This window comes from Lepeophtheirus salmonis, chromosome 14 (assembly GCF_016086655.4).
Source record: "Lepeophtheirus salmonis chromosome 14, UVic_Lsal_1.4, whole genome shotgun sequence".
In the NCBI taxonomy this organism is placed as follows: Eukaryota; Metazoa; Arthropoda; class Copepoda; order Siphonostomatoida; family Caligidae; genus Lepeophtheirus; species Lepeophtheirus salmonis.
The window spans coordinates 39,390,673-39,413,948 of record NC_052144.2 but is presented as its reverse complement, the minus strand read 5'-3'; the positions used below and the strand labels follow the sequence as shown (position 1 = coordinate 39,413,948).

The 23,276-nt window shown below is 34.3% G+C and overlaps 2 protein-coding genes across 3 annotated transcripts in view; both read left to right on the top strand.

Moving 5' to 3' along the window:
* Positions 1 to 19,769, top strand: part of LOC121128915 (uncharacterized) — an 85,534-nt gene extending 65,765 nt beyond the window's left edge. For both annotated transcript variants that reach the window (XM_040724516.2, XM_040724517.2), the window contains 4 exons: positions 9,139 to 9,182; positions 12,792 to 13,152; positions 13,352 to 18,632; positions 18,700 to 19,769. In XM_040724516.2, the coding sequence (XP_040580450.1) occupies positions 9,139 to 9,182; positions 12,792 to 13,152; positions 13,352 to 17,707 (4,761 nt within the window). In that variant the 3' untranslated portion in view covers positions 17,708 to 18,632; positions 18,700 to 19,769. The remainder of the gene's footprint in view (positions 1 to 9,138; positions 9,183 to 12,791; positions 13,153 to 13,351; positions 18,633 to 18,699) is intronic.
* ash1 (histone-lysine N-methyltransferase ash1) lies at positions 17,845 to 21,292 on the top strand. Its single transcript, XM_040724518.2, has 4 exons — positions 17,845 to 18,632; positions 18,700 to 19,769; positions 19,849 to 21,026; positions 21,089 to 21,292. Exons 1-4 carry the CDS (start codon positions 17,845 to 17,847, stop codon positions 21,290 to 21,292), a joined length of 3,240 nt encoding a protein of 1,079 aa, XP_040580452.1.
* Positions 21,293 to 23,276: the final 1,984 nt, after the last annotated feature.

Genomic DNA, 23,276 nt, shown 5'->3' with positions numbered 1-23,276 from the left:
TGACTGTGCTCTTTCTAGTTCTCTCTTTATTATTTAATAAGCTGTTGGCCGTTAACTTTTCCTTCTAAAAGAATTATTCTCGCTTATCTTGGGTGTAAATTGATTTAAAATGCAAAAAAAAAAAAAAAACAACATATATATGGATTTAAATATAATTATAATATTTTACCTCCATTTTAAATACAAGAGCTTCTCCTCTTTATAACAGTAAATCATTTTCTCCCCCAAAATCATATAACAGGCAGCTAGTATTAACGAGAGTCTTAATTCAGGTGTACCATATGACAGAACCCCCATTTCTATATATAACTTGTACAAATATTATTAATGCAACACATTCCACTTCATATGACGTCCTTTTAGGTCAATGTTCACAATTTTAAAAAACACAACTGACGTCATCAACAATTCATTTATAGAATCACTCTAGACCGAATTTTAAGCCATTATTTCCATGAGCCCCTTTGAATTTGAGCATCAATACTTTGATATGTTGTTCTTTTTTACGTAAATATAGATAATAAAAATAAAATTTCCCCTCCAGCCCCTAATATGTGCTTACTAGACCCCCCCCATTTCAAACATACAAAATAAATTGGCAATATTTTGGGTAAATTGAACATTTTAGTCTGAACAATATTATTTTTATTATATTGTTTATTTCGTATGATATGCAAAAAAAAAAAAAAAAAAAAAAAAACTACGTAGAAGGCCTACGTTGCATCTTTTACACTTACATCTTCTTTGAAGTAATGGTATACAGAGTCCGTCTCAAGCATGTGAACTATATAATGTTTCCATCCATCATAGTGCAAAGCAGCCGTAGAAAAAATTATAAAATATTATCCTGTTTTATAATTTTTGAGTCAGATAGTAACATGGATTTATTCATTTATGAAAATGAACTCGTTACATCGACAACTTTTGCAAAAGTGATAAAAGTAACAAATTTCTAATCAATGCAAAAAAAAAAAAATGTTTCAAAGTTATTTATCCATCATCTGCACTATTCCATAAGCTTCCAATACTTCATACTGCATCACCCTTAAAACACAATAACTTAAGGACATAAGGAAGTAATTGACTGATTCAGAGGAACCTTATTGGAAGTATTAGTTCGGGCTCTAAAAACTCTCTTAGAGCGGTCTCAAATCGGAACTCAACACTATATATGTATGTACAAATATCCTCCAATGCAAATATGTAATTTCAACCTATTAAACGATGTAATAATAGTAGGGAAAAGATGGAAGAGAAAGGGAGAGAGAAAAGAAGAAAAGAACAATCTTAAGATAACATCAATTTTCAAATTTTTCTTTTTTTTTAAAGGGGGAATAAGGGGAATATTTTTTATTTATTTATACTATTATATTTATTATTATTTTGCATCTCTCATGGGGAAATGAAAGAAAGAAAGAAAGAAGAAGGAGGCGAAGAATAAGAAGTTAAGGGAGAGAGGAAATCCTCCAAGGAGTCAACCAGAAAAAAAAGAAAATGTAGATATAATTATAGACGTAGTAGTACACTATACATTCATTATTTAATGGAGAATTATAGGAGTGATGTGGTGCTCGTCCTGGTGGTTGCAGAGCTTAATTGAATAAGACAATTCTCTCTCTCTTCTCGATGTGTCTATTTCTTATCATGATTATGATGTTAAAGTTGTTGTTTGTTCACTTTTTGGCAGTGGTTACTAAAGATGAGGAGACGGGGAACTCTTCACACTTTTGCTGTGCCGAATATATTATTATTATCAGTACATATATAATATAATATATGCATATAATATATTTTACTCCTCAATTCTTCATCCATTGTTATTGTTATAGTTAACCAAAGTGAGGACCCAAAACTTGCAGTAGAATTTAATTACGATTAATACCCTTTATTTTTAGTTAGGAGGTTTCAGTACATAACCAAAGGAGAGGCAAAACAAAAATAAACAAGTTTTGTTTGTATCCCATGTCTCGAGTTGTAAAAATGTCGGAGACACTGCAAATAAGGACACGCTTTTCACGTCGTTACCTCTATTGTATCACGCAACCTTTCCACTAAAAAGAAACAGAAAGAGGCCCGAAATCATCTGGTAGTTGGACAAATAAGTCAATTATAGCTACTATCATTTATCTTTTAAGTACTCCAAGACTATCCCTCTCATAGTATTTCTTCTCCATTTTCAAAATAAATTACATATTTTTAAAATCTACAGAGTATTTGCGTCGATAGTAAAAATATTAATGTTGCTTCGTAATATTTTATTAAAAGAGTACTTAATAGTTATTCATTATGTTATTTCTCAAGGGAGAAAAGGGAATCGACAGCTGACAAGACAATACATAGGGTGTCTTTGTGTTAACGAGGTAAATCCGTGGTGTACGATCTCAACCGCCCTGAGAAGGCGGCTAAGAATGGTTAACAGCTTAAAAGGAGCATATTCTAACTCCACCAATCAACGTTCAGAATACTGATACATGGTATATTTTGGTGTTAGCGAATATGTTTGATCCACTCAAAATCATAACGGTGTCAGACTGGTCTTGGATTTTCAGACCGAAGCCCAACACTAATAAATAATTGTTGTATAACAGCTCTTCTCCTCTGCAACAAAAAAAGAAAGGGAAAATCATTTGTCTAATGCATTGGGAATTATATTATTATGTATAAAATGCATTACTTGTTTGTTGGTACGCATTAGGCTAATGGATTTATTCATTTATTTAGTGGCATCTCCCCTTTTAATAATACTATGTATCTACAAAGAATAGGTTTATCTTTACATACATTGCTTTTCTTATCTTCTAATCGTTGTGTTACTTATTTACTTAAATCTATGTAGATGTACATTAGAATGGTTTGTATTTCAACTTTCTTTCAATTCATATTGTCATCTTTAGGTGGATTGAAATGAGAGAAAACTTCTTTATTTACTACATAAAGATTAAATTACAGCATTAACCATTGTTAAAAAGCCATTATTAATTATGACAAACATTATTTTAACCTATGGAAAATATTATTAAAACTTTTTTCTAAAGCTTTCTTTTCGGAAAATGTACAAATATGATGTTCATTAAATCTTCCTAACTTTTTTATACACTTTTTTTGTTTAATGTTCCTTTAATTGGTTGGATAGAGTTGCATTGATTATGTATGAGTAAACATTATAGTATTACATTTAATCTATCTGACCTTAGGAACCTTGTGTGACACATATATTTACTCAATAAAGATTAAAATACAGCATTAATCATTTTTTGCATTTATTAATTATGATGGACATTATTCTAACCTATAAAATATATTATTAAAGTTTTTTTAATATATATAAAGCTAACCTATGGGGAAAAAAGAAAGAATAACATGAGAAAATTTGATCTTGCTTTTTTCTGAAAATTTAGAAATATGACGCGCGCGCTATACGTGGTTCATAAAATTTTCCTAACTTTTCAATTTTATTTTTTGATTAGTCAGATGGAGTTGCATTGATTAATTATAAGTAAACATTATAGTATTACATTTACTCCATCCGACCTAGTGAAATCCATATACATTAAGTATATGGATTTCTCTAGGAATGATTGGGGTGCGAGCCTACACATTGATTAAAAGAGAATAATTTCTTCCGAGCGCGTTGTCCATTGAGCTACGTCGTTTCCATTCTTTTTTCAATTTTAGAAAAACCTTTATTATAGGTTAAAAAAATTGTATCTAAATTTTTTTATATAGAATCGAAAAATGTCTTTTTAGATCTTTGTTTACAATGTAAAGGCTTTTTTGTCTTTTTTCATAATTTGATCGAGATGTGGTACGTACCTACAGATGACCTCGTATGACAATGCAATTTTGCTAAGGTAATTTTCATAACATATCACAACTTTTCCGCACTAGCCAAAATTGAAAAACAAACCGCCCTAGTGTACATACCTATTTGGATCTACTCATAGTAAAAAGGATAAAAATAAGAACCATTCATGTCTATTAGATTTGAGATTGATTAAGAGTGATGAGAATGACTCAGGAGATTTCTCTTTCTTCGATCCTATGAACATCGTTTTTTTTTATTTATAAACATACATACATATATTATAATGATTCCTTTTTTTCATATATTTCATTGTGATGAGTATAAAGTTTTGATGTTTGGTTCTTTTCCTTTCTTTTCCCCGTCAACCATCTCCATGGTGGTCTTAACTAACAAGCTTTTTTATTTATTAAAAGAATAAAAATATCATCTTGTTTTTAATATTAGGACTGTGTACAAGTAGAGATTGCTGCTCAATTTGTAACAGGTATATGTAAGGGGATTGTATTAGTTATTATTTTTATTTCGTCATATTTATTTACAACATTCGTCATTTGATTTAACAACTTATTAATTGAAATTAACATTAAAATGTCTTATTTATTTAAGAGTAATAGTACTATACCCATAGGACCTTTTTGGGTCCCCATGAGCTCATAAACTCGGCTGAGAAGTGATGATGAGTATTTCAAGAACCTTTGTATAACGTCTCCTTTATATGATAACTGTCTCGAAATAGAGAAGATTGTTTCCAAGGTCACAGAGGTTCTATCGCATACGAAGTGAATTATTACATCAAAATCCAAAGCTGCGTGTCCACCTTGATGAGGGGCGACCGCAGGGGGTGGTGCTAAAGGAGCTGGCTGTACCCCCCCTCCAATAAAAGGCATTCATTTGTGGGGGGAATGAAGCCAAATATATAGAATCCTGCGGACACCTGTTGATCAATATCATGGACTCCTTCTCCGGTAGAGGCGCACCATTGACCACATAATAATCACTCATTATTATTCACACTGTTGACAAACAGCGTCCAACCAATGAGTGTTGTTTGTCAGTCTTGATTTGCTTCTCCATCTCTGTTAATTTGTAATAGAAAATGTACTGTTATTTATGAATTTCACAGCCCTGATTTTTTTATATAGGTATATGTTTGACTATTTAAATCTAATAAATACTTTTTTTGTTTCCCATAAAAATATAGCAAATAGTGGACAAATGACCTTTTGAACTTATGTTATGTCATTGTAGTAATTTCTCAGTTCTTCTACCCCATTTGAATAGTGGGTGCGCTTGAGTCGCTGACAGGTTTCTAGTATTATACATCTGTAGTGATGTAAATTATGTAATTTTTTTAGCCGGCCCGTTGTTTGTTCTTTTTGCGTTGGGCAATCTGAAGAATGGAGTTTCTTTTCCTTAGCAGTTGTCATTATTATTTAATTCCGTAGTAGGTAACATCCTTTCCTAAATAGATTCAATTATATTCAAAACCTGATTGAATATTCGTGTGTCCTCATAAAAGACGTAGAGTAAACTTGAGGATTTGTTGCGGAGTTATAATTGTAAGTCCTTTGTTGGAGTCAGAGTTGAATTGAGAGTCCACATCGGTCCTTGTTTATTTCCGTCTCCCTTCTTTTAATGTCCCCATTCTTCAAATTGTCTGAGTTACCTTGTTGATGTATTGTTGTTGTTTTTTTTAACATGCCCATTAAACAAAAGATTTTCATGTCTAATTATATAACTATTAACAATGGTCTTAATTCAGTAATACCAAATGCCTTCCTTCCACCTTCTTTTGCTCTCTAACAAAAAACCCTTCTCTAACAGTGGCACCAACATCACCTATTCATTCCTTTTTTTTTTCATTTGACACCTGCTCTGCTGCTCAGGGAATAAGTACATACAAACGTACAATTATTCCACTTGCTCAGTTTGAGAATAGCTATTCCCAAGGGCCCTAACAACACACCTCAAGTTTATGTTTCATTAATAATAACAATAATATTCATCTATGTACTACTTTGTGTTTATCTATGAATATTGTACAAGGTGCTGTTTCATTGACAACTCTCTTTCTTTCCCTTCTTTGTAGTATTCCTTTATTAATTATTAAGATGAATCTTCCTCCTCATGTTGCCATTCTCCCCCTCCCCCACTGAGTTATATCATATTTGATACGTACGTGGAGGGTTAATTTAATAAATTATTACAATTTATTCATCCATTCATTCAATATTGAACGGTCCTCGAATGGAATGACCAAATATCTATTAAGTACGTACTAGTAATAGGTTTCGGTCTGAAAATCCTAGACCATTATTATTTTTGGTGGATCCAACTAATTCTATTTTTTAAAGAAGTTCGATCTGAACCGGTCTCAATTCATAGTTGGTATCACCAAAAAATCCATCTGGATCTGTTTCAATTTGTGTTGTGGTTTTTAGATCTCATTACTTGAATTAATAACCAACAAAGAACAAACAGATCACTTCAACTGCAACAATGGTATTTACAAGGGCTTCCTTGGTAGTAAATCCCATGATTTAAAGGTGACAGCAGAGACAACGAGTCTATTAGCTGCAGCAATAGATTTAAGGAATATCCACTGAAGATGGAGGAAGGAGTTTACTTTTGTAGTGACAAATGTTGGGCACCACATTTTGGTCCAGCCCTTGCCATATACATCTTTATAATCAGTCTGAGTTATGGAAACTTAGGAAGAAATGAAAAATTAAAGAAAAATCGGTCTTGTTATATAAAAAATCCCTCACGACTGAACTGGAAACAACAACAATTCAATCTTCTACTGAGTCTTAACAAAATATTAGCAATAAGAAGATTAACCCTTTCACTCAACAATATACCAAGAATCAAAGCATTTTTGTTCAATAGACTAAGTACTTTAGAACCCTTTTATTCGGTCCCTCTAGGACTTGGGACAATAACTTATAAGAAATTATTGAAATCCTAGAGTTGATTTTTTTTTTTCGGAAAATAAAGTTTCGAATTTTGGCGCTAGAGTCCAGCTTTTGAAATCTCAAAGATATAACATATCATTGAGTGGAATTCCAACTACAACGTACTATATTAAAGAAGAAGGAAACAAAACAGACAGAAAAAAGTGAGCGGTGTCCCCAGGGAGGGGGCAATTTTGAGGAAAGGGGACTGATTTAATTAAAGACCAACACAACATTTTTATCATCACTAAAGATGATAAAAATGTTTTAAAGATGAGAAACAATCGATCAACTCAAGAGGTCCCTGCCACCCAATATTTTTTTTTCAGCAGTAGTATTTATCCTCCTTATTAATTAATTTGTGTCGTCTACAGTCACTCCAATTAGGCTACCCAATAACAAAACATGATAACGACACTATCATCAAAAGGGATCCTTGGGACTCACATTTTACTTTTTATTTGGATTGCTTCGGTTCTTACATTTTGATGGTAGGGAACGGATTTTAAACCCTGTGTGAAGGAGACCTACCTTTGAGTTAAACCACCCCTGTAGTCTTATTTTGCTTTTGAGTGGGGGAAAAAGAAAAACCCTTAGAGAAAATCTTGTTTTTATGTCCTCGTAAAAAACTTTACGACCTCTTGTTACGCATTTATGTATATAGATACGTATTTGATGAATTTGTATTATGTATGTACTCCATGATACATTCTTAAAAAGTAGTCATCACTTCCACATCAAATTGAATAATAATATTTCAGATGAGGAAAAAAGAAACGAAAATGGAATGAAAAATATCGTTAAAAATTACACTTTTTTTTATGTTTCAAAATAAAAAGGGAAGGAATGCAGTAAAGAAGGAAAAAGAAACATACAAATAATAATGAATTTTCTTTGGGGGGGGGAGATATTGCCCCCTTTATACCATTAAATGGAAAGCAGCTTATTATTTTATTTCTTATTATCGACTTCGTAGTTCTCGTTCCAAATAAAAGGTTGTATGTAGACTGAGGAGCAATGTAATCTAAGGGATTTCTTCTTCTCCCTTCCTCCAGGAAGGATTAAAGAGGTATGGTCGTCGGGAGGGTGGGTGGGGGATGATGTTTGAGGATGTGGTGTCTCAACATAAAAACAATCATCAAGAAAAGGAAATAATTCAAAGTTTGAAAGCATACTAAAGTTATTTATTTCGTCAATACATATTAAAATAGAGAATTACTCATTATTTTCAATTATTGATTATGATAAAGATTATTCTAATCTATAAAAAATATTAATAATGTTTTTACCTAGAGCTACCTCATGGAGCAAAAAGAGAGAAGTACATTAGAAAATTTTGATCCTTTCTTTCTGAAAATGCAAAAAAATGATGGGTACTACTATACTCGGATCATCAAATTTTCCTAATTTTTTTCTCCTTTTTTTTCCATAGGAAAGTTTAGAAAAAAAAAGTTTTTATATATAAATTGTCTATCGAAGTTATTTTATGCAAAATAACTAAAAATGTCTTCTATATTTACTATTTAAAGATTTTTTGTTACTTTTCATAATTTTGATAGAGATGTCTTAACTAAAGATGAAGCCCCGGCAGACAAAACAAACTTTGCTTCATTAATACAAATGTTATCCATACATACAACCCAATATTTTTTCGTTGTGATCTTATTATAGAAAATACATTTATTGATGACCTTGATAATCCCACGTGGTCCTAAATGATACACCGGTTGAGAATCACTGGTTTAGAGCCTTCATTTGATTTTTAAGATTTAATTTTGCCCCGATATGCCTTTCCAAAGATAATAATCTATCATTATCGAATTATTTAATTGTTACTAGAGTTGATTTTGGTCTGAAAATCAATCTTAAGACGGTTTAATTTTTGTAGGAGGGAATTTATTCGGTCCAAAAAGAGTTTGGTCTGGATAAGTATCATAGTAGTAAAATTTGGTCTACACATAAATCGGTCTTCTCAACACTAATTGTCATGATGGATTTTTTGGTTACTTTAAATAGTACAATTTGCAATGTTCCATAATTTGTTGATAGAAATGTTGGATAATAATTTATTGGAACAATACAATGACAATATTTTTAGACAGATCAACTGGATTTATTTTGTGTTGACAGGCAAAATAATACAATTATGGTATAAGTAATTCTGAAAGCCCTCTATAGTAATTATTTATAGTTGATTCTACTATCTACATAGGTATTATAATGTGAGTGCTGACATCTATATATATGTTTATGTATCTTTTTATCCGAGTTTCGATCTTAGATCCTAATTATAAGCTATTATAATAATGTTGTATACAAATTAGTTATATTTTATTTTTTACTTATTTAACAACCTTTTATTTATTTTTATTTTTTCAGGTCGGTCAAAATGCTAATTATCGACTACAACCACATCAATCCACGTAAGTTTTTTTATTTGTTTTTTTACAAAGTTATTGTAGATCCTTTTCCTGTGTAATTCATTCTATGTATTCGCTCAACCTCTCATATTATCATAGAGGTTGGAGTTATTTGAAGACAACCTGACAATATCCGTGCAATTAATTAGCTAAATACGGAGGGAAATTAATATATACATATATAAAGGTCTTTCAATAAATAAAATAAAGATCCTCACAGAAAGTTCTCTTATAAAACTAAAGTTTCAAATTTACCCTATCTCAAATTTGTATTTAGATTCGGGCAAAATTGAAGTTCCCCCCTTTAAAAATTATTCTCTCTGGGGGGCACTTGAGCATTTGCCCCCTTTTTCTATAAAAGGGAATCGTTTTTGGAGGAAGGTACTTGTTGAAAATATTTTGTTACAACCTCCTTCTCCCTGAAATTGCTACACGTCCCTCTTATAGAGCCGTGCCACAATGTTTAAGAAGCCCTGGTCTTGCAAGCAACTAAAGCCACATTGATGATTCGTGTAGGTTCAGCCGACTTGAATGTATTTGCAAATCGGACCAGTATTAGTGAATATGATACAATAAGACATAATCAATGCAGCACCAAGCCGCACACATATTTAATGAGACGCCGGAAGCTCAGAAGGGAAGTTATTATGCATCCAGTTGGTAGCAAGTTATCAAACAGAACTGGGCATACTTTGCTTAGATCGGATGATTATAACACTTCCTATTAAGTATTGAAATAAAAGTGAAAAATACGAAATCACTTTTTCCTCAATCATTATATGGTCACAGTAAGAGGCAATTAACTTTTCAGAGTGTCAGGGTTACAAAAAAGGATTTTTTAATGCCCCTTATATACACGATTTTCATCACTGATTTTAATACGCAAAGTTCTTAGAAATAAATTGTGTGGTCATGCAAGATAGACGGGGTAATCCGCCATTACTCATCGCGTTACTTATGATGATGCAATATAAAAATTATATGAATCGTTGACGTAACATAGATTAATTCTTCAGAAAGAGAAAAAAAAAAATGCAAATATATACATATATACCTGACTCCATATTATATTGTTTCTTGAAATAAAAAAGAAACTGATAATTAAATTTGACCTACTTTAGTCTCTCCGCTGACTCCTTCAAAGATTAATAACAATATATATTTTACGTAGTATTTTATATGAGTAAGAAGATCTTGATGAATTTTTATTATTTAATCCTCATGACTTGACTTTACAACAAGCGCATACAGAGGTGTGGGGGGAGAGGGTTCTATCACCGGTATATATACTTATCTATGTATATGGTATATTGTAAGTATAACCATTTTGGGAGGTTGGAACATACACATGTATATTAGAGCGGTTTGATTTTTAACTTTATTCAAATTTCGATTACCAGAGGCGTCTCCAGGATTACATTGGGGGCTTGAAATTAAAAATTTAAATTGTATTATAAAAATAATTCAAATATTAAATTTAAAACGAAAATTCAAATACTAATTTTTTTGGATAAAAATTTCAAAAATCACTTGCTATTCACAGAAATTTAAAATTCAATCAAATTTCAAATATTTTCAAACTTTCTAGTAAAAACAAATATTCCTGCATTTGGAGGGAAGGGGCTACCGCTCAACCCTTGCGAACGCCTCTGCCTAGAGAGGAAAAGTATGAAAATTACCTATACAGAATTGAATTGCCCTACGAGGTTATATTTAGGCCGTACACCTTGATCAAATTATGAAAAAAAGACAAAAACTCTTTACTTTAGTAAATATTGATGCTAAAAATACATTTTTAGTTATTTTGCTTAAAACAACTTTGATATCTTTTTTAACCTATAAAAAGTGTTTTACAAGCTGTTCTTTTTTGTAAAATTGTCTTATAGAACAGTAAAATAGAAAAAATCTTATTTTTTTAAATTTTCACAAAGGAAATTCTGTTATTCTCTCATTTTGCTCCATAGAGTAGCCTAAGAAAACAAAATTATTTAGTTTTTTTATAGGTTAGAATAATGTCTATTATAATTAATCAATGCAAAATAATTATCAATGCTGTATTTTGATCTTTTTCGACGAAATAAATAACTTTTGTCTTCTTTCAAATTTTGAACGAGATATGTTTCGTAAATATGACATCCTAAGAAAATTTAATTTTGCAGTGGTTATTTTCTCAATACTTGACAACTTTTCCGAACTAACCGTAATTGAAATTCGAAAAATGTTGAATAACAAACCACCCTAATATATATATATATATATATGTAACATAGAACAAGAGGACTTATCAAGGAAAATAATCTTATTCTATGAGTTATAAACCCCTTTATTGTGTCAAAAAAAAATTTCATTCCTTTTTTTATGGTCCTCGTTAAATTCAGAGACAGAGAGAGGAAGAGGCATTATTTTCCTTCCTAATAGGTTCTGGAGGTGACTGCCAAGGAACGTTTGCAGCATTGCTCTCAATCTATGGTTTTTAATTGTCATTTTTATTATTCATAATATGCAACATACTATATTATGTATGTATGCTAAGCAGTGGTTCTCAATTTTCGTACATGGCGTTCCACTACGTGACAAAATATTAAGATCTCAAAGATTTTTTCGCAATTATTGTTATCCTTTTAGATAACCTTTTTTTAACTGCACGTACCAATAAAGAATATTGGAATAATGGTCTATCTAAATTTAGTCTATTGGATCTGAGGATTATATGGAAGCTAATATTTCTATATGAGGTTTTTTTTTTTCAATGTTCTTTTAATTGGTTCGATGGAGTTGCACTGATTAAGTATATGTAACTTTATAGTATACCAATTACTCCATCTAACTGAGAAATCTTTTGGTGAAATCCATATACATACATATATATTTCTTTCTCTAGGAATCACTAAGGCTAACCATTGGCGTCCCTGGGCCCTTTCTAAACCCCCTATACTTTTGATCATATATATATATATGTTGTACAAGTTTCAAATAAAAAATGAGATGAAAAATTGTTAATGAACTTTTTTTAAGTGTACACTTAACCTTTAAGCATACTTAAAGCTTTTTTTAAATGCAATGTATTAATCGTGAGATATAGGCGACTAAAGACATTTAGCAAAAAACGCTCAGAACTTTTTACTTGACGTAATACAAATTACTCAAATATAATTATTATCAATTGGCACACTTTAAAGTTCAATTGCTCACAGTTAAATCCCTCATAAATAAGTAAGTAATAACCATGTAATTTGAATAGATCAGAATGAAAATTGATAAATATTGGGTGATTAGAACGACGAGAGGAGAGGGATTCCGCCTCTATCACCAGAGTTTGAGAAGCAGTGATGAAGAATTACTCGAACGAAATACGTTTATTATTATTATTTACATATCAATGAGAGTATTTCTCTTCTGACTCTGCAGTCTATGTATGTACTTCCTGTACAAAGTATGAAAAAAGAGTTTCATACGCAAAAGATAGAGCACAACACAAGTACTCGTATATATGTTTGTATAGCTAATTATATTAGTACCTGATTTTTTAATTGTAACACAGACTGACAGAGGATGATGATGATGATGTATACTGTTTTATATGAATCCGTTTTTTATTATTTGTGATTTCAGTGTATCGTCCGCACTTGGGAGTGCTGAGGGAAAGGAATCTTCTTCAACAAGTCGAAATAGTGGAGCAGCAACGAATAGTGATAATATTAATAGTTTAAGTGGTGGTGCTAATAATAATAATAATGTCAGGAGTGATCATTTGGATGGAATTCGAAAGGAGTCCTCAAGCAGCAGGAGTGAAGTAAATACGGATGTCAATAATAGTCCCAGTGTTAATGTCACTGTTAATAGAAACAGTAGTTCCACTACTACAACTACACCCGGATCGCAGCCAGGTGTGAGTGTGACATCCTCCTCCTCCTCCTCTTCTTCTTCTTCTAATGAAAACGCGCTCAATAATAGTATTGCTTGTGGTCTTCAAGTAAGTTAGTTAGTCGGTCACTCATGATCATTAATAATAACATTTTCTAACGTATTTTTGAGGGGCTTTTTTTCCCCTTCAAAATAATAAAAGAAGTATGTCTTTAAGTGAGTGCTTTTTATCAGTCAAAATATTTCTTATTATATATATATTTATTATTTTTCATCATCACTATTATTTATAACCTCTTATGCTTCAGGTGATTGAGGACGCGGATCTTGTAGCCATTCTGAAAGACGTGTCAGACACTGCGGCAGGAGTAGGGACAAATACGACCGCAACACCAACGTCGTCAATAGTTGTTGTATCCTCATCAACGTCCACCATTGCATCATCGTCTTCTGTAGCTAATGCGCGGCCCCTCACGACGACTACTCCCAGCAACACCACCAATTCAGGTTCCAATAATCGTAATATTGCGATTAGTTCAGAAGGAGGAAGAAGAGGGTTTGGAGTTATTGGAACAAATGAACAAAGTAGGAAAGGAACTCAACGTGTTGAAGGATCTTCTTCAGAGTCAGAGGAGGATCATCGTCTACGTCAATCACTTCATAAGAATGCAATCCTACTTCGAAATCATCCTTCGGTCCCAACATCGACATCAACAATTACGACGACTTCTAATAGTAGTGATCAAACTATCAAATTAGCTCCTCATTCTTCTGATGAGGGGCTCCCGACGGAGGAAGTCCCTAAAAACAAACCCGGTGCCATGGGAGGGATTGTGGATAAAAAAAGCCTTCATCAGATTAGTAGTAATAGTACTCAAGTGCAATTGTCCACAACATCACCTCAGGAGGTGGTTGTCTATAAAGGTGACATGGAAAGTAAAAATATCCTACGAAATCCATATAAAACAGCCTCCAATACCATTCTTCCTGCTACTCAAGCCTCTGTCTCCAGGCAAAGGCATAATAGCAATAAAAAGAGAAAGAATCAACAGCACAAAGTATCTCAACAACAACATCATCAGATACTACAAATACAACAGCAACAACCCCCAGAGATGGAACTGTACCTGAATTCTGCTACTTCAAATGTTTCTCCAGACTCTGGTATACAGTCAGAAGGAGGAGGTATTGCTAGTGGGTCGCCTCTACATCCCGTAGAACTTGCAACACAACCAAGTCAAATAACATTTCAGAATCATCAAATCCTGCCGCAAACAAATCCTGCAGCCACTACAGCCATTTATCATCAGTCTCACTATCAGCAGCAGCAGCAACAACAGCTCCATCAACAACAACAGCAGCAGCAACAACAACTCCATCATCAACAACAAGCAGCCACATTAAATTGGAACAACATTTATTATAATCATGCCTACCAACAACAACAACAACAACAACAGCGGCATCATGTTCAACAACAGCAACAACAACAAATCATTCAGCAGCATCATGTGACACAACGTCCCTTGCCCCAGATTCAAACTGCTCATCATCAATTCTATCAGAGCACTGTTGCAGATGTGAACAATTCCATTATTCATCAACGCACCACCAATTATAGCATTAGCAATAATCCGAGTGCGACACCTTTAGCAACACAACAACAATATCATCATCGTGCACTCCCTCAAACACCAAATTTGCAACCACAACGTGTGTATATCGCTCAAGCCAATCCAATACCGTCTCGTCCAATGAGAGACTCTGGAACTCCTCCACCACCAACTCTGATCCCGTCCGTTATTCTTCCTCCAAAACCCAAGAAAACTACATCTTCAACATCTACGAGTACTTCTACTCACCAAACACATCACCATCATAAAAAGTTCAGTAATGTTAAAACAGCAAGACCAACCTATGTATTTGGACCTCCGCCACTACCCACGGCAGCAAATAGAATTATTCAACATCATCAAATCTCTATGCCCAAGAAAGTAACGATGGAGTGTGGCTCACAAACGGTTGAAAGCTCACTGGATAAGAGCAAGGAACCTCCTCCACCCTTATTCATTGGAGCCTCTATTTCTCCCAACTTGTCAAAGAAAAATAAACAGGGCCGTCCACGGAAGGATCCTCCCATGCTCAAACCCGAAATCTATCGAGCCCCGGTACCCTCTAGTAAGATGGAAAAAACTCACGAAGTGATAGTTCTTGAATCGGAAGATGAGTCTTCCATTTGGTCAGATGATGATGGCGTTGGTGAAGTCACTAAAGAACCTGTGATACATAGCCCACCTCCGAAATTGGTAGCCTTATCTAAGTCCAATGAAGATCAACCCCCCAAAATATCTTCTCCTGGTCCCTTACTTTTATATGAAGAATCTGCCTCACCACCAAGGCTCTCTGCTTCCACGACTCCACCCCCTCCTACATTAATAGCTAAAAAGTCGAAAAAGAAGAAACATTCTCGTGAGAGATCAAAAAGTTCTTCGACTGCCAGTCCACTCAGGCATGTTAGTCCTCCTATCTTGGTATCTGCTCTGGGGGAGGCAAAGAACTCTTCTCCCTCGCCATCTTCTAACAAAGAAAGAACATCCAGGAAGGAAGATTTTGATAAACAAAAGAAGAGGCCTTCCTCAAAAAGTCCAGCGCCCACTATTCAACAACCTCCTCCTCCTCCTCCTCCTGATAAATCACCGATAGTTGCCATGGAAGAGAAGAAACAAAGTAGAGACAAAAGTGAAGAAAGTGAGAATGCATCTAAAAATGAAGAGGCTTGCAGCAGCGATAAAGCCTTTTCATTCACTCAAGGGCGCATTGTACCTGTTTTTAGTAAAACTTACACTTTGCCTGAACCAGACATTTTTTGGCTCATTAAAAAGAAAAGGAAAGGAAGAAAAGAATCTGCTTCTCCATTATTGGAAAGTCGTAAATCTTCATCTGACTCAGTTAGCACAAAGAATTCTGTGAGAGAGGTAGCCCCTGCGACAACCACTGCTACACCTCCCAGTCATCCAATGCCCTCAACGAAGACAATGTTAGAAGTTCTTGCTGAAACGTCAAAAAAGGGAAAGCCTGGACGTAAGAAGAAACCAGAATTATCGTTATCTGCAGTTGAGAAATTAATTAATCTCCCTGACGGAGATTCGAAAGCCAAAAGTAAGAAAAACAAAAAGTCTTGGAGGTCAAAGTATAAAAATGTGATAGATCCAATATTTTTGGAAGAGGTTGAATCTATTATTCAGGAACTTAATGGTTGTCATATACAGAAAAGAGGAGTCTTTGTACCCTCCTCATCATGTTCAGCTCTTCCATCCGTTTTTAAAAAACAAAAATATTTAGTCTTTGAAGAAAAGGTGACAAAACCCAAGAGGGGAAGACCTCCAAAAAGACAATTAAGTGCAGAAATGAATCGTGAAGTGTTGAATAGTTATGCCCACTATCGAGAGTCAAGCAGTAGTCATGGAGAGAAGGATTCTTCCTATTCTAAGAAAGAAGGAGGAGAGGACATGCACCCAGAGTCTGAAACAACAAATGAACAAAGACTTCCTCTCAAAAAGAGACATCATCACAATAAAGTTCAACATGAAGACTCAGAATCAGGGCATAGCTCCTCTGGTAGTGCCTTATCTCCACCTCTTAAAAAAACAGGAGAGAACAACACACCCCTCTCATGTCACAGAGTAAATCCTTTGCCTCGTCGAGAAAACGAAGCCCTTAGTAGGCCTCTCTCCCTTCCACATTCGCACCCATCTTCAGTTCCATCCAACTCTGGCTCAAAGAGAGAAAAATCTTTGCTTCATCCCTTCACCAGTGGTGGATCAAACAAAAATTCTTTGAAGAAAGTATGTGCAGTGACTCCAACCGTCATTAAATCCTTCTCAGAAATGTCTAAAAGGAAACAACAAATTCAGAATCCAATTGCAGCTCATCTGTACAAAAACCAAAGCAGGGAAAGGATTCTCTATTCTGATGAAGATGAATCTAGGAAAAAAATCAATCAGCCAGGCCCTGCTTCATCTTCCAATAACCCTTCATACTTATCTTCACTTGAAAATATGAATCAGGATGAGTTTCCTGACAGTAATATGACAAGCTCATCTAGCAAGTCATACTCAGTGTCAAAACAAACTAAGAAAAAGAAAAGAAAGAGTTTCACGGATTCAGTGAGAAGACGAAAAAATCGTCTTCTCTTCAGTCATTCTAACAATACTTCTGAAGAAGAAGATGCCCCTACTGCTAATGAGCGATGCAGAACATCAGTTGTTCCAATGGAGATCGATCATCCCCATTTAATTCATCGTCCAAGTCTTTTAAATGATATTGGATCCTATTCTGATCCAGAAACACATACAAAGTTAATTAGACCGAGAGTCTTGAAAAAGAGTCAAAATAATACTTCAGTTTCTCTTACGGATTTTCCTCTTGGTAGAAATAAAGTAAAGGAGTGTAGTGTTCGTGTACAGAGGATTGATGTTCAGGAATTACTTGCTAAAGCACCAGTCCTTCTGTCTGAATTTGAAAAGTTGAAAGAGGAAAGAAAATCAATGATAATTAATGAGTCTCAATTGCAATCTCCAGAACCATCGCAACCCGCACTTCAACCTTCTTCTCCTCCTCTACCAGAAATTCCAAAAGAAGAAAAAGAAAAGGCGATCAAATAAAACAGGCTTCCCCACTATTCGAAAAAAAAGTTAAAAAAACTGTTGTGCGCACCACTGATGGAAACGAAGACAAAAAACCTAGGGGACGGCCTCCTAAAAAAAAGGAAGAACCCCTTCAAAATGAAGAAACCGAAAAGATGTGTGTAGAGGATAAGATTCCTATGAATCCAGGAGTTCCGATACCTTTAATAAGTGAGCAAAAACGTATTCTTCCTACAGATGGAGAAGCATTTCGAACTGCTTGTAAACGATCTAAATTTTATGAGGATGTAGATGATGAAATCGACTGCCTTAGTCTTTTACCCTTGTTTGCAAAAGACTCTAGCTCTGTTTCTGAGTCATCTTCGTCCGAAGAGCTGACAGAAGATAGTCACTTAACTCCACAAATTAACGCATCGTCAAGGCCCCAAACAAGTGGCAATAAACGCCTTATTAATAGGGCTGTCTCCTCTTCTTCACCATCCAAGAAGTCCATTACCATGATTTCATTTACCAAAGCTGCATATAGTCCCACCGATAAGAAATATTTGAATGCTGGACTTTTTTCCGATTTCTTCAAACAAGAAAGTACATCGTTTAACCCTTTAAGCTCAGAGGCTGCACTCAAAAAGTCCAATTTAGTGTATAATCCTGAGGATCATCCACGTGGTCTATTACCACCCCCGTATTACTGTGGTCGTCAGCTTCGGCTCCAAAAAGAAGACTTTCAACTCCCTTATGACCTTTGGTGGCTTCAAGCAAATAAACGCCTTCCTGAACGAGACGTTGTTGCCACATGGAATCATAAAAAAATTAAGAATAATGTGTACGTGGATATTAAACAACCTCAGTCCAAGATGACCAATCACCCCTGTCACTGTGAGGTTACATCCAATTGTGGAGATGATTGTATAAATCGAATGACTTATACTGAGTGTGATCCAAGGTATAAATATTTTTTTTTTTTTCCTATTTAGAACTATGTATTAATGGTGTATTTATCTTGTTTCCAGGTTTTGTCCCACTAAGGATCAGTGTACAAATAATGCAATTCAAAGACATCGAATACCTATTGGGGTAGAGAGATTCATGACGGCAGAAAAAGGATGGGGTATCAGAACGAAATGTGAAATCAAGAAAAGCACTTTTATTTTAGAATATGTTGGAGAAATAGTGTCTGAAAAAGAGTTTAAACATCGAATGCTGAACGAATATGAAAATGATTCCCATCACTATTGCCTTCACCTTGAAAGTGGTATAGTGATTGATGGACATAGAATGGGAGGAGAGTGCCGATTTGTAAATCACTCTTGTGAACCAAATTGTGAAATGCAAAAGTGGAGTGTGAACGGATTAAATAGAATGACGCTTTTTGCTCTACGAGATATTAAACCCAATGAAGAACTAACCTATGACTACAATTTCTCACTTTTTAATCCACATGAAGGACAAATTTGTCGATGTGGGTCGGATAATTGTCGTGGGGTAATTGGAGGAAGGGGCCAAATTGTAAAAAATATCAACAGTGGAGGAAGCAGTCGCAGGAGCTCTTCTGCTTCAAATAAAGACTATACTAATAACTCAAAAATGTCCGCGCATGATAGAGGCAGAGATCGAAAAAAGAAGGTTGCAAAATCAAATGCAGTTCTCAAAAGAAAAGGAACTGCTTCCTCTTCTGAGTCTAAGAGATCTGTAGAGTCAATAGCAATGCCTACATTTAGACCAATGACTCCATTTCAACGAAATTACATCAGAGAACACAGTGTATTTTTAATGAGAAATCTTGAGAAGGTTCGCCGTGCTCGAGACTCTTATATAGCTTCCTCTTCGGCATATTCCCCATCTTCGTCATCGTCATATAATTCCTATCGGAGTATGTCTCCATCGGAAGAATCCATGAATTCAGAAAAAAAAGAATCTACTGTTGAGGAAAAAATACAAACTGGACTTGCAGCTCTCTCAACATCGAGGTCCATGCAGACGCGTCGATTGGCTGGAGCAATTGATGATCCTGATGTTTCAAAAGTAGTTAAATTAGCTCAAATTTTCAAGGAGATTTTATCGCAATTAATGACCATCAATGGTATGTAATGTCTTTAAATCCCGATAATGTCCATTACTAATAAGGTTTTAATTATTATTCTGTTTGTTTGTTTTTTCAGACGAAACTGGAAAGCCAGTGATACATCTGTTCCAACATTTACCTAGTAAGAGTGATCAACCTAGATATTATGAACGTCTAGCTGACCCGATAGATTTGAATACAATAGAAAAAAATATCAACGTTGGAACTTACTATTTAGTGGAACATTTCGATAGAGATATGATACGATTGTTTCAAAATAATCTTCGATTTTATGGCCGTTTTTCATCTCAAGGATCTGCATCATTACTTCTGTCTAAACATTACAATGTTATAAAATCGGATTATCTAGACAGCCTGAAGGACGTAGTTGGCCCTGAGGATTTGGCTTATTTCCGCAGGAGAGAAGAAAACCCAAGAAATCCAGAGGATGTTATTAGATGCATCTGTGGTCTCTATAACGATGAAGGACTCATGATTCAATGTGAAAAATGCCAGGTCTGGCAGCATTGTGATTGTGTTGGCCAAGGTCAAGGAGAAGATAAGTTTTTTTGTGAAAAATGTTCTAATAGAAAAAATGCGAGCTTGGACATTCAACTAGTGCCTCAACCAGAGTATGCATGCACGGGAGAAACCTATTTTGTTTCACTAAAGCGAGGCGACCTTCAGGTTCGTGTTGGGGACACAGTGTATGTTCTTAGAGCCTTTGATTCTATAAGTTCAGATCAAGTGAAAAATAGTGAATTTAATCATGGTGGTATCCCACATAAAATGATGAGTCCTTTAAAAGGGCCATCTCATCAAGCATCTTCTTTATCCAAGGGTAATTATCCAACTTACAAATATGTTGATCCCAATACGGTGTCCACTGATGATATGGATATTTTCCGAATTGAAAGGCTTTGGGTAAATCACAACGGGGAAAGATTTGCGTTTGGTCATCATTATCTTAGGCCACATGAAACCTTTCATGAACCCTCAAGAAAGTTTTATCCAAACGAGGTTTTCAGAGTTCCCTTGTACGAAGTACTTCCTTTGGATTCCATCTGGGAGCAGTGCTGGGTTTTAGATGGCCCTACTTTTTGTAAAGGACGTCCTGTGGGAGCCGTGGAAGAGGATGTTTATATTTGTGAATACCGTGTTGATAAATCTGCTCGTCTCTTCAATAAAATCTCTAAACCAAAATTTACAACTTGTCTAAAATGGTTTGCTTTTGATTCCTTTGTGCAAAGGATCAAAGTATTTCGAACTTACACTGTAAGTATTTATGTCATTAAGTATAGCTCATATTATGTTGTTGTTTTTTTTTCTTGTTATAGCCTCATGAGGTCCCTGAGAAACGGGCAAAAAGCTCTTCGAATCCTCGTAGTAAAAGCATCGATGATGACTCAAAGGGAGGAAACACGACAACTTCAGGATTTCTTGCTTCCAAACGTAAATATATCACCAATGTACAACAAACAAAGCAAACATCCAATACCATTAACAATAAAGGGGGGGACTCCTCTCAACTCTTCTCCTAATGTGAAGACCATATTCAAACTGGGACAGCGTAAACATAAATTAGAGCGGACTTTGAACTTTCTCTTAAAAAGGATTTCCTCTGCTGGAGTCAAGAATTTATCTCATCTCCTTGAAAGTGACAAACGATTAAGATACAAAAAACATCAAATGACATTACAAGAAAAGTAGAAACTAGATAGTGTTCTTCCCTCTCCATATTCTGTGCTGGTGGTGGTTTTTTTAGACGATCTTTCATTACAACATGGCTGTGTTAATCTTTTTTATAAGTGTAACGACATTTTTTTTTTTAAATTCACTTTAAAAGAAAATCATTATCGAATTTTTTTAATTTTTTTCGTTAAATTCTTTATTATTATCATACATTTACATATATTTAAATTATTTTTGATCAAAGGAGTGAATCATTAATATCCTTTCTACCCATGTCTATGTTAGTTATATATGATATAAATTTATAGTAGTATAACAGAATGGGGAAACTAGTTACAAAAGAATATTTATTCTCAAATATAATAAGAATATTATTAAGTAATGACTTTTTTCAACAAAAAAAAAAAAATACCCCAAAACTCTTTCTTTTTTAATTTTTTTTTAATGTGTGCATGACTATCGTTGTTGACTAGTCAAAAATATTTTTAAAAAAATATCAATTCGGTTCCTTTTTTTTTCAATGAAACATTATTTTTTTAGGTCGTGAGTGTGTATATTATTAACCATAAAGTTTTTATTATGTATTGTTACTATTTTAATTTTATATTCCGTATAAGATATGGAGATCATAAATATAAATTAGTATTTTAAAATGTTGTTAATATTTGCTTCATTACCTTCGCCAAGGAAGTTTATATTATGTTTTTGACACAAGATACCAAATGCATTGTTACTTGATTCCAATAGGAAAGACCACAAAGTGTGACAACATCCTCCTTTTCTTGAACATGAAAAAAGCTACTGCCACAAAATTTAATTTACATAACAATTTGGCATGTACGTTGTTTATTTAAATAAGTTTGTTTACGAGAGTGGCGCCATCTTAGAACAAAATAACACAACTCAATGAATGGTAAAAGTATTGCTTATTGCAGTTTTTGAGAACAAGAAAAATCAGCGTTGTACGCGGGCATAAATTAAGGAATATTTGCTTTTTATTAGAATTTTTTTTGGAAGAGCTATGGATGTTTGAGAAATTTGCTTTCCAGACAAATTTATATTTGAAATTTTTTTCCAAAAAAGTGATTTTCTCTGAATTGCTGTCGATTTTTGAAATTTTTTTCATGAAAATAAAAAAACAATCCCCCACCCCCCAAAAAAATTATATATATATATTTATATAATTCTGCGGGCCCCCTTATTATAGTAATAAAAAACCCATAATCTTTTTGGATGTGTTCTTTGGGTCATTGTCTTCCAAGCTTAAGCATCTTTGCTGATTGATACAGATTTATTTTTAAGAATCTCGATGTAGTCTTCCTTTTTCATTGTGTCATCAATTTTGGGAAGTTTTCCAGTTCCATTGGCAGCAGACCAAGCCCAAATCATGATACTTCCACCACAGTGTTGTTTCACTGTTGGAATAGTTTTTTCGGGGTTGATGTTTTGGCTCTTCTGTCGCAATATGTGCTGATGCAGCTTGTGGCCAAACACCCCCACCTTTGTCTCATCTGACTACAGCACAGTACGGCAAAAGTTGAGTTCATCATCTTTGTGGTCATTTACATACTTCAGCCTGGTCTTAATGTGCCTACTCTTGAGGAGTGGAGTCTTTCTTGGCGCACACAACCCCGGAACCCATTCTTATGCAAAACCCTTTTCACAGTTGATCGTCCAACCAAAGTTCATGTTGCTTTTAATCCCTGCTGGATGGATTTGAGAGTTGTTGTTGGACTCTTGGCAACCTCTCGGACTACATATATCACTTGTATTAAGCTCAAAAGGGACTTTTTACCATGTCGAGGAAGATTCTTGAAATGGCCAGTTCTTTTG

What these genes read in the sequence shown, in the direction of transcription:
- ash1 (XM_040724518.2), top strand. Translation starts at nt 17,845, where the DNA reads ATGTGTGTAGAGGATAAGATTCCTATGAATCCAGGAGTTCCGATACCT. An exon ending in TATACTGAGTGTGATCCAAG is followed by an intron (nt 18,633 to 18,699) that starts GTATAAATATTT and finishes TCTTGTTTCCAG; the next exon opens with GTTTTGTCCCACTAAGGATC. An exon ending in AAGTATTTCGAACTTACACT is followed by an intron (nt 21,027 to 21,088) that starts GTAAGTATTTAT and finishes TTCTTGTTATAG; the next exon opens with CCTCATGAGGTCCCTGAGAA.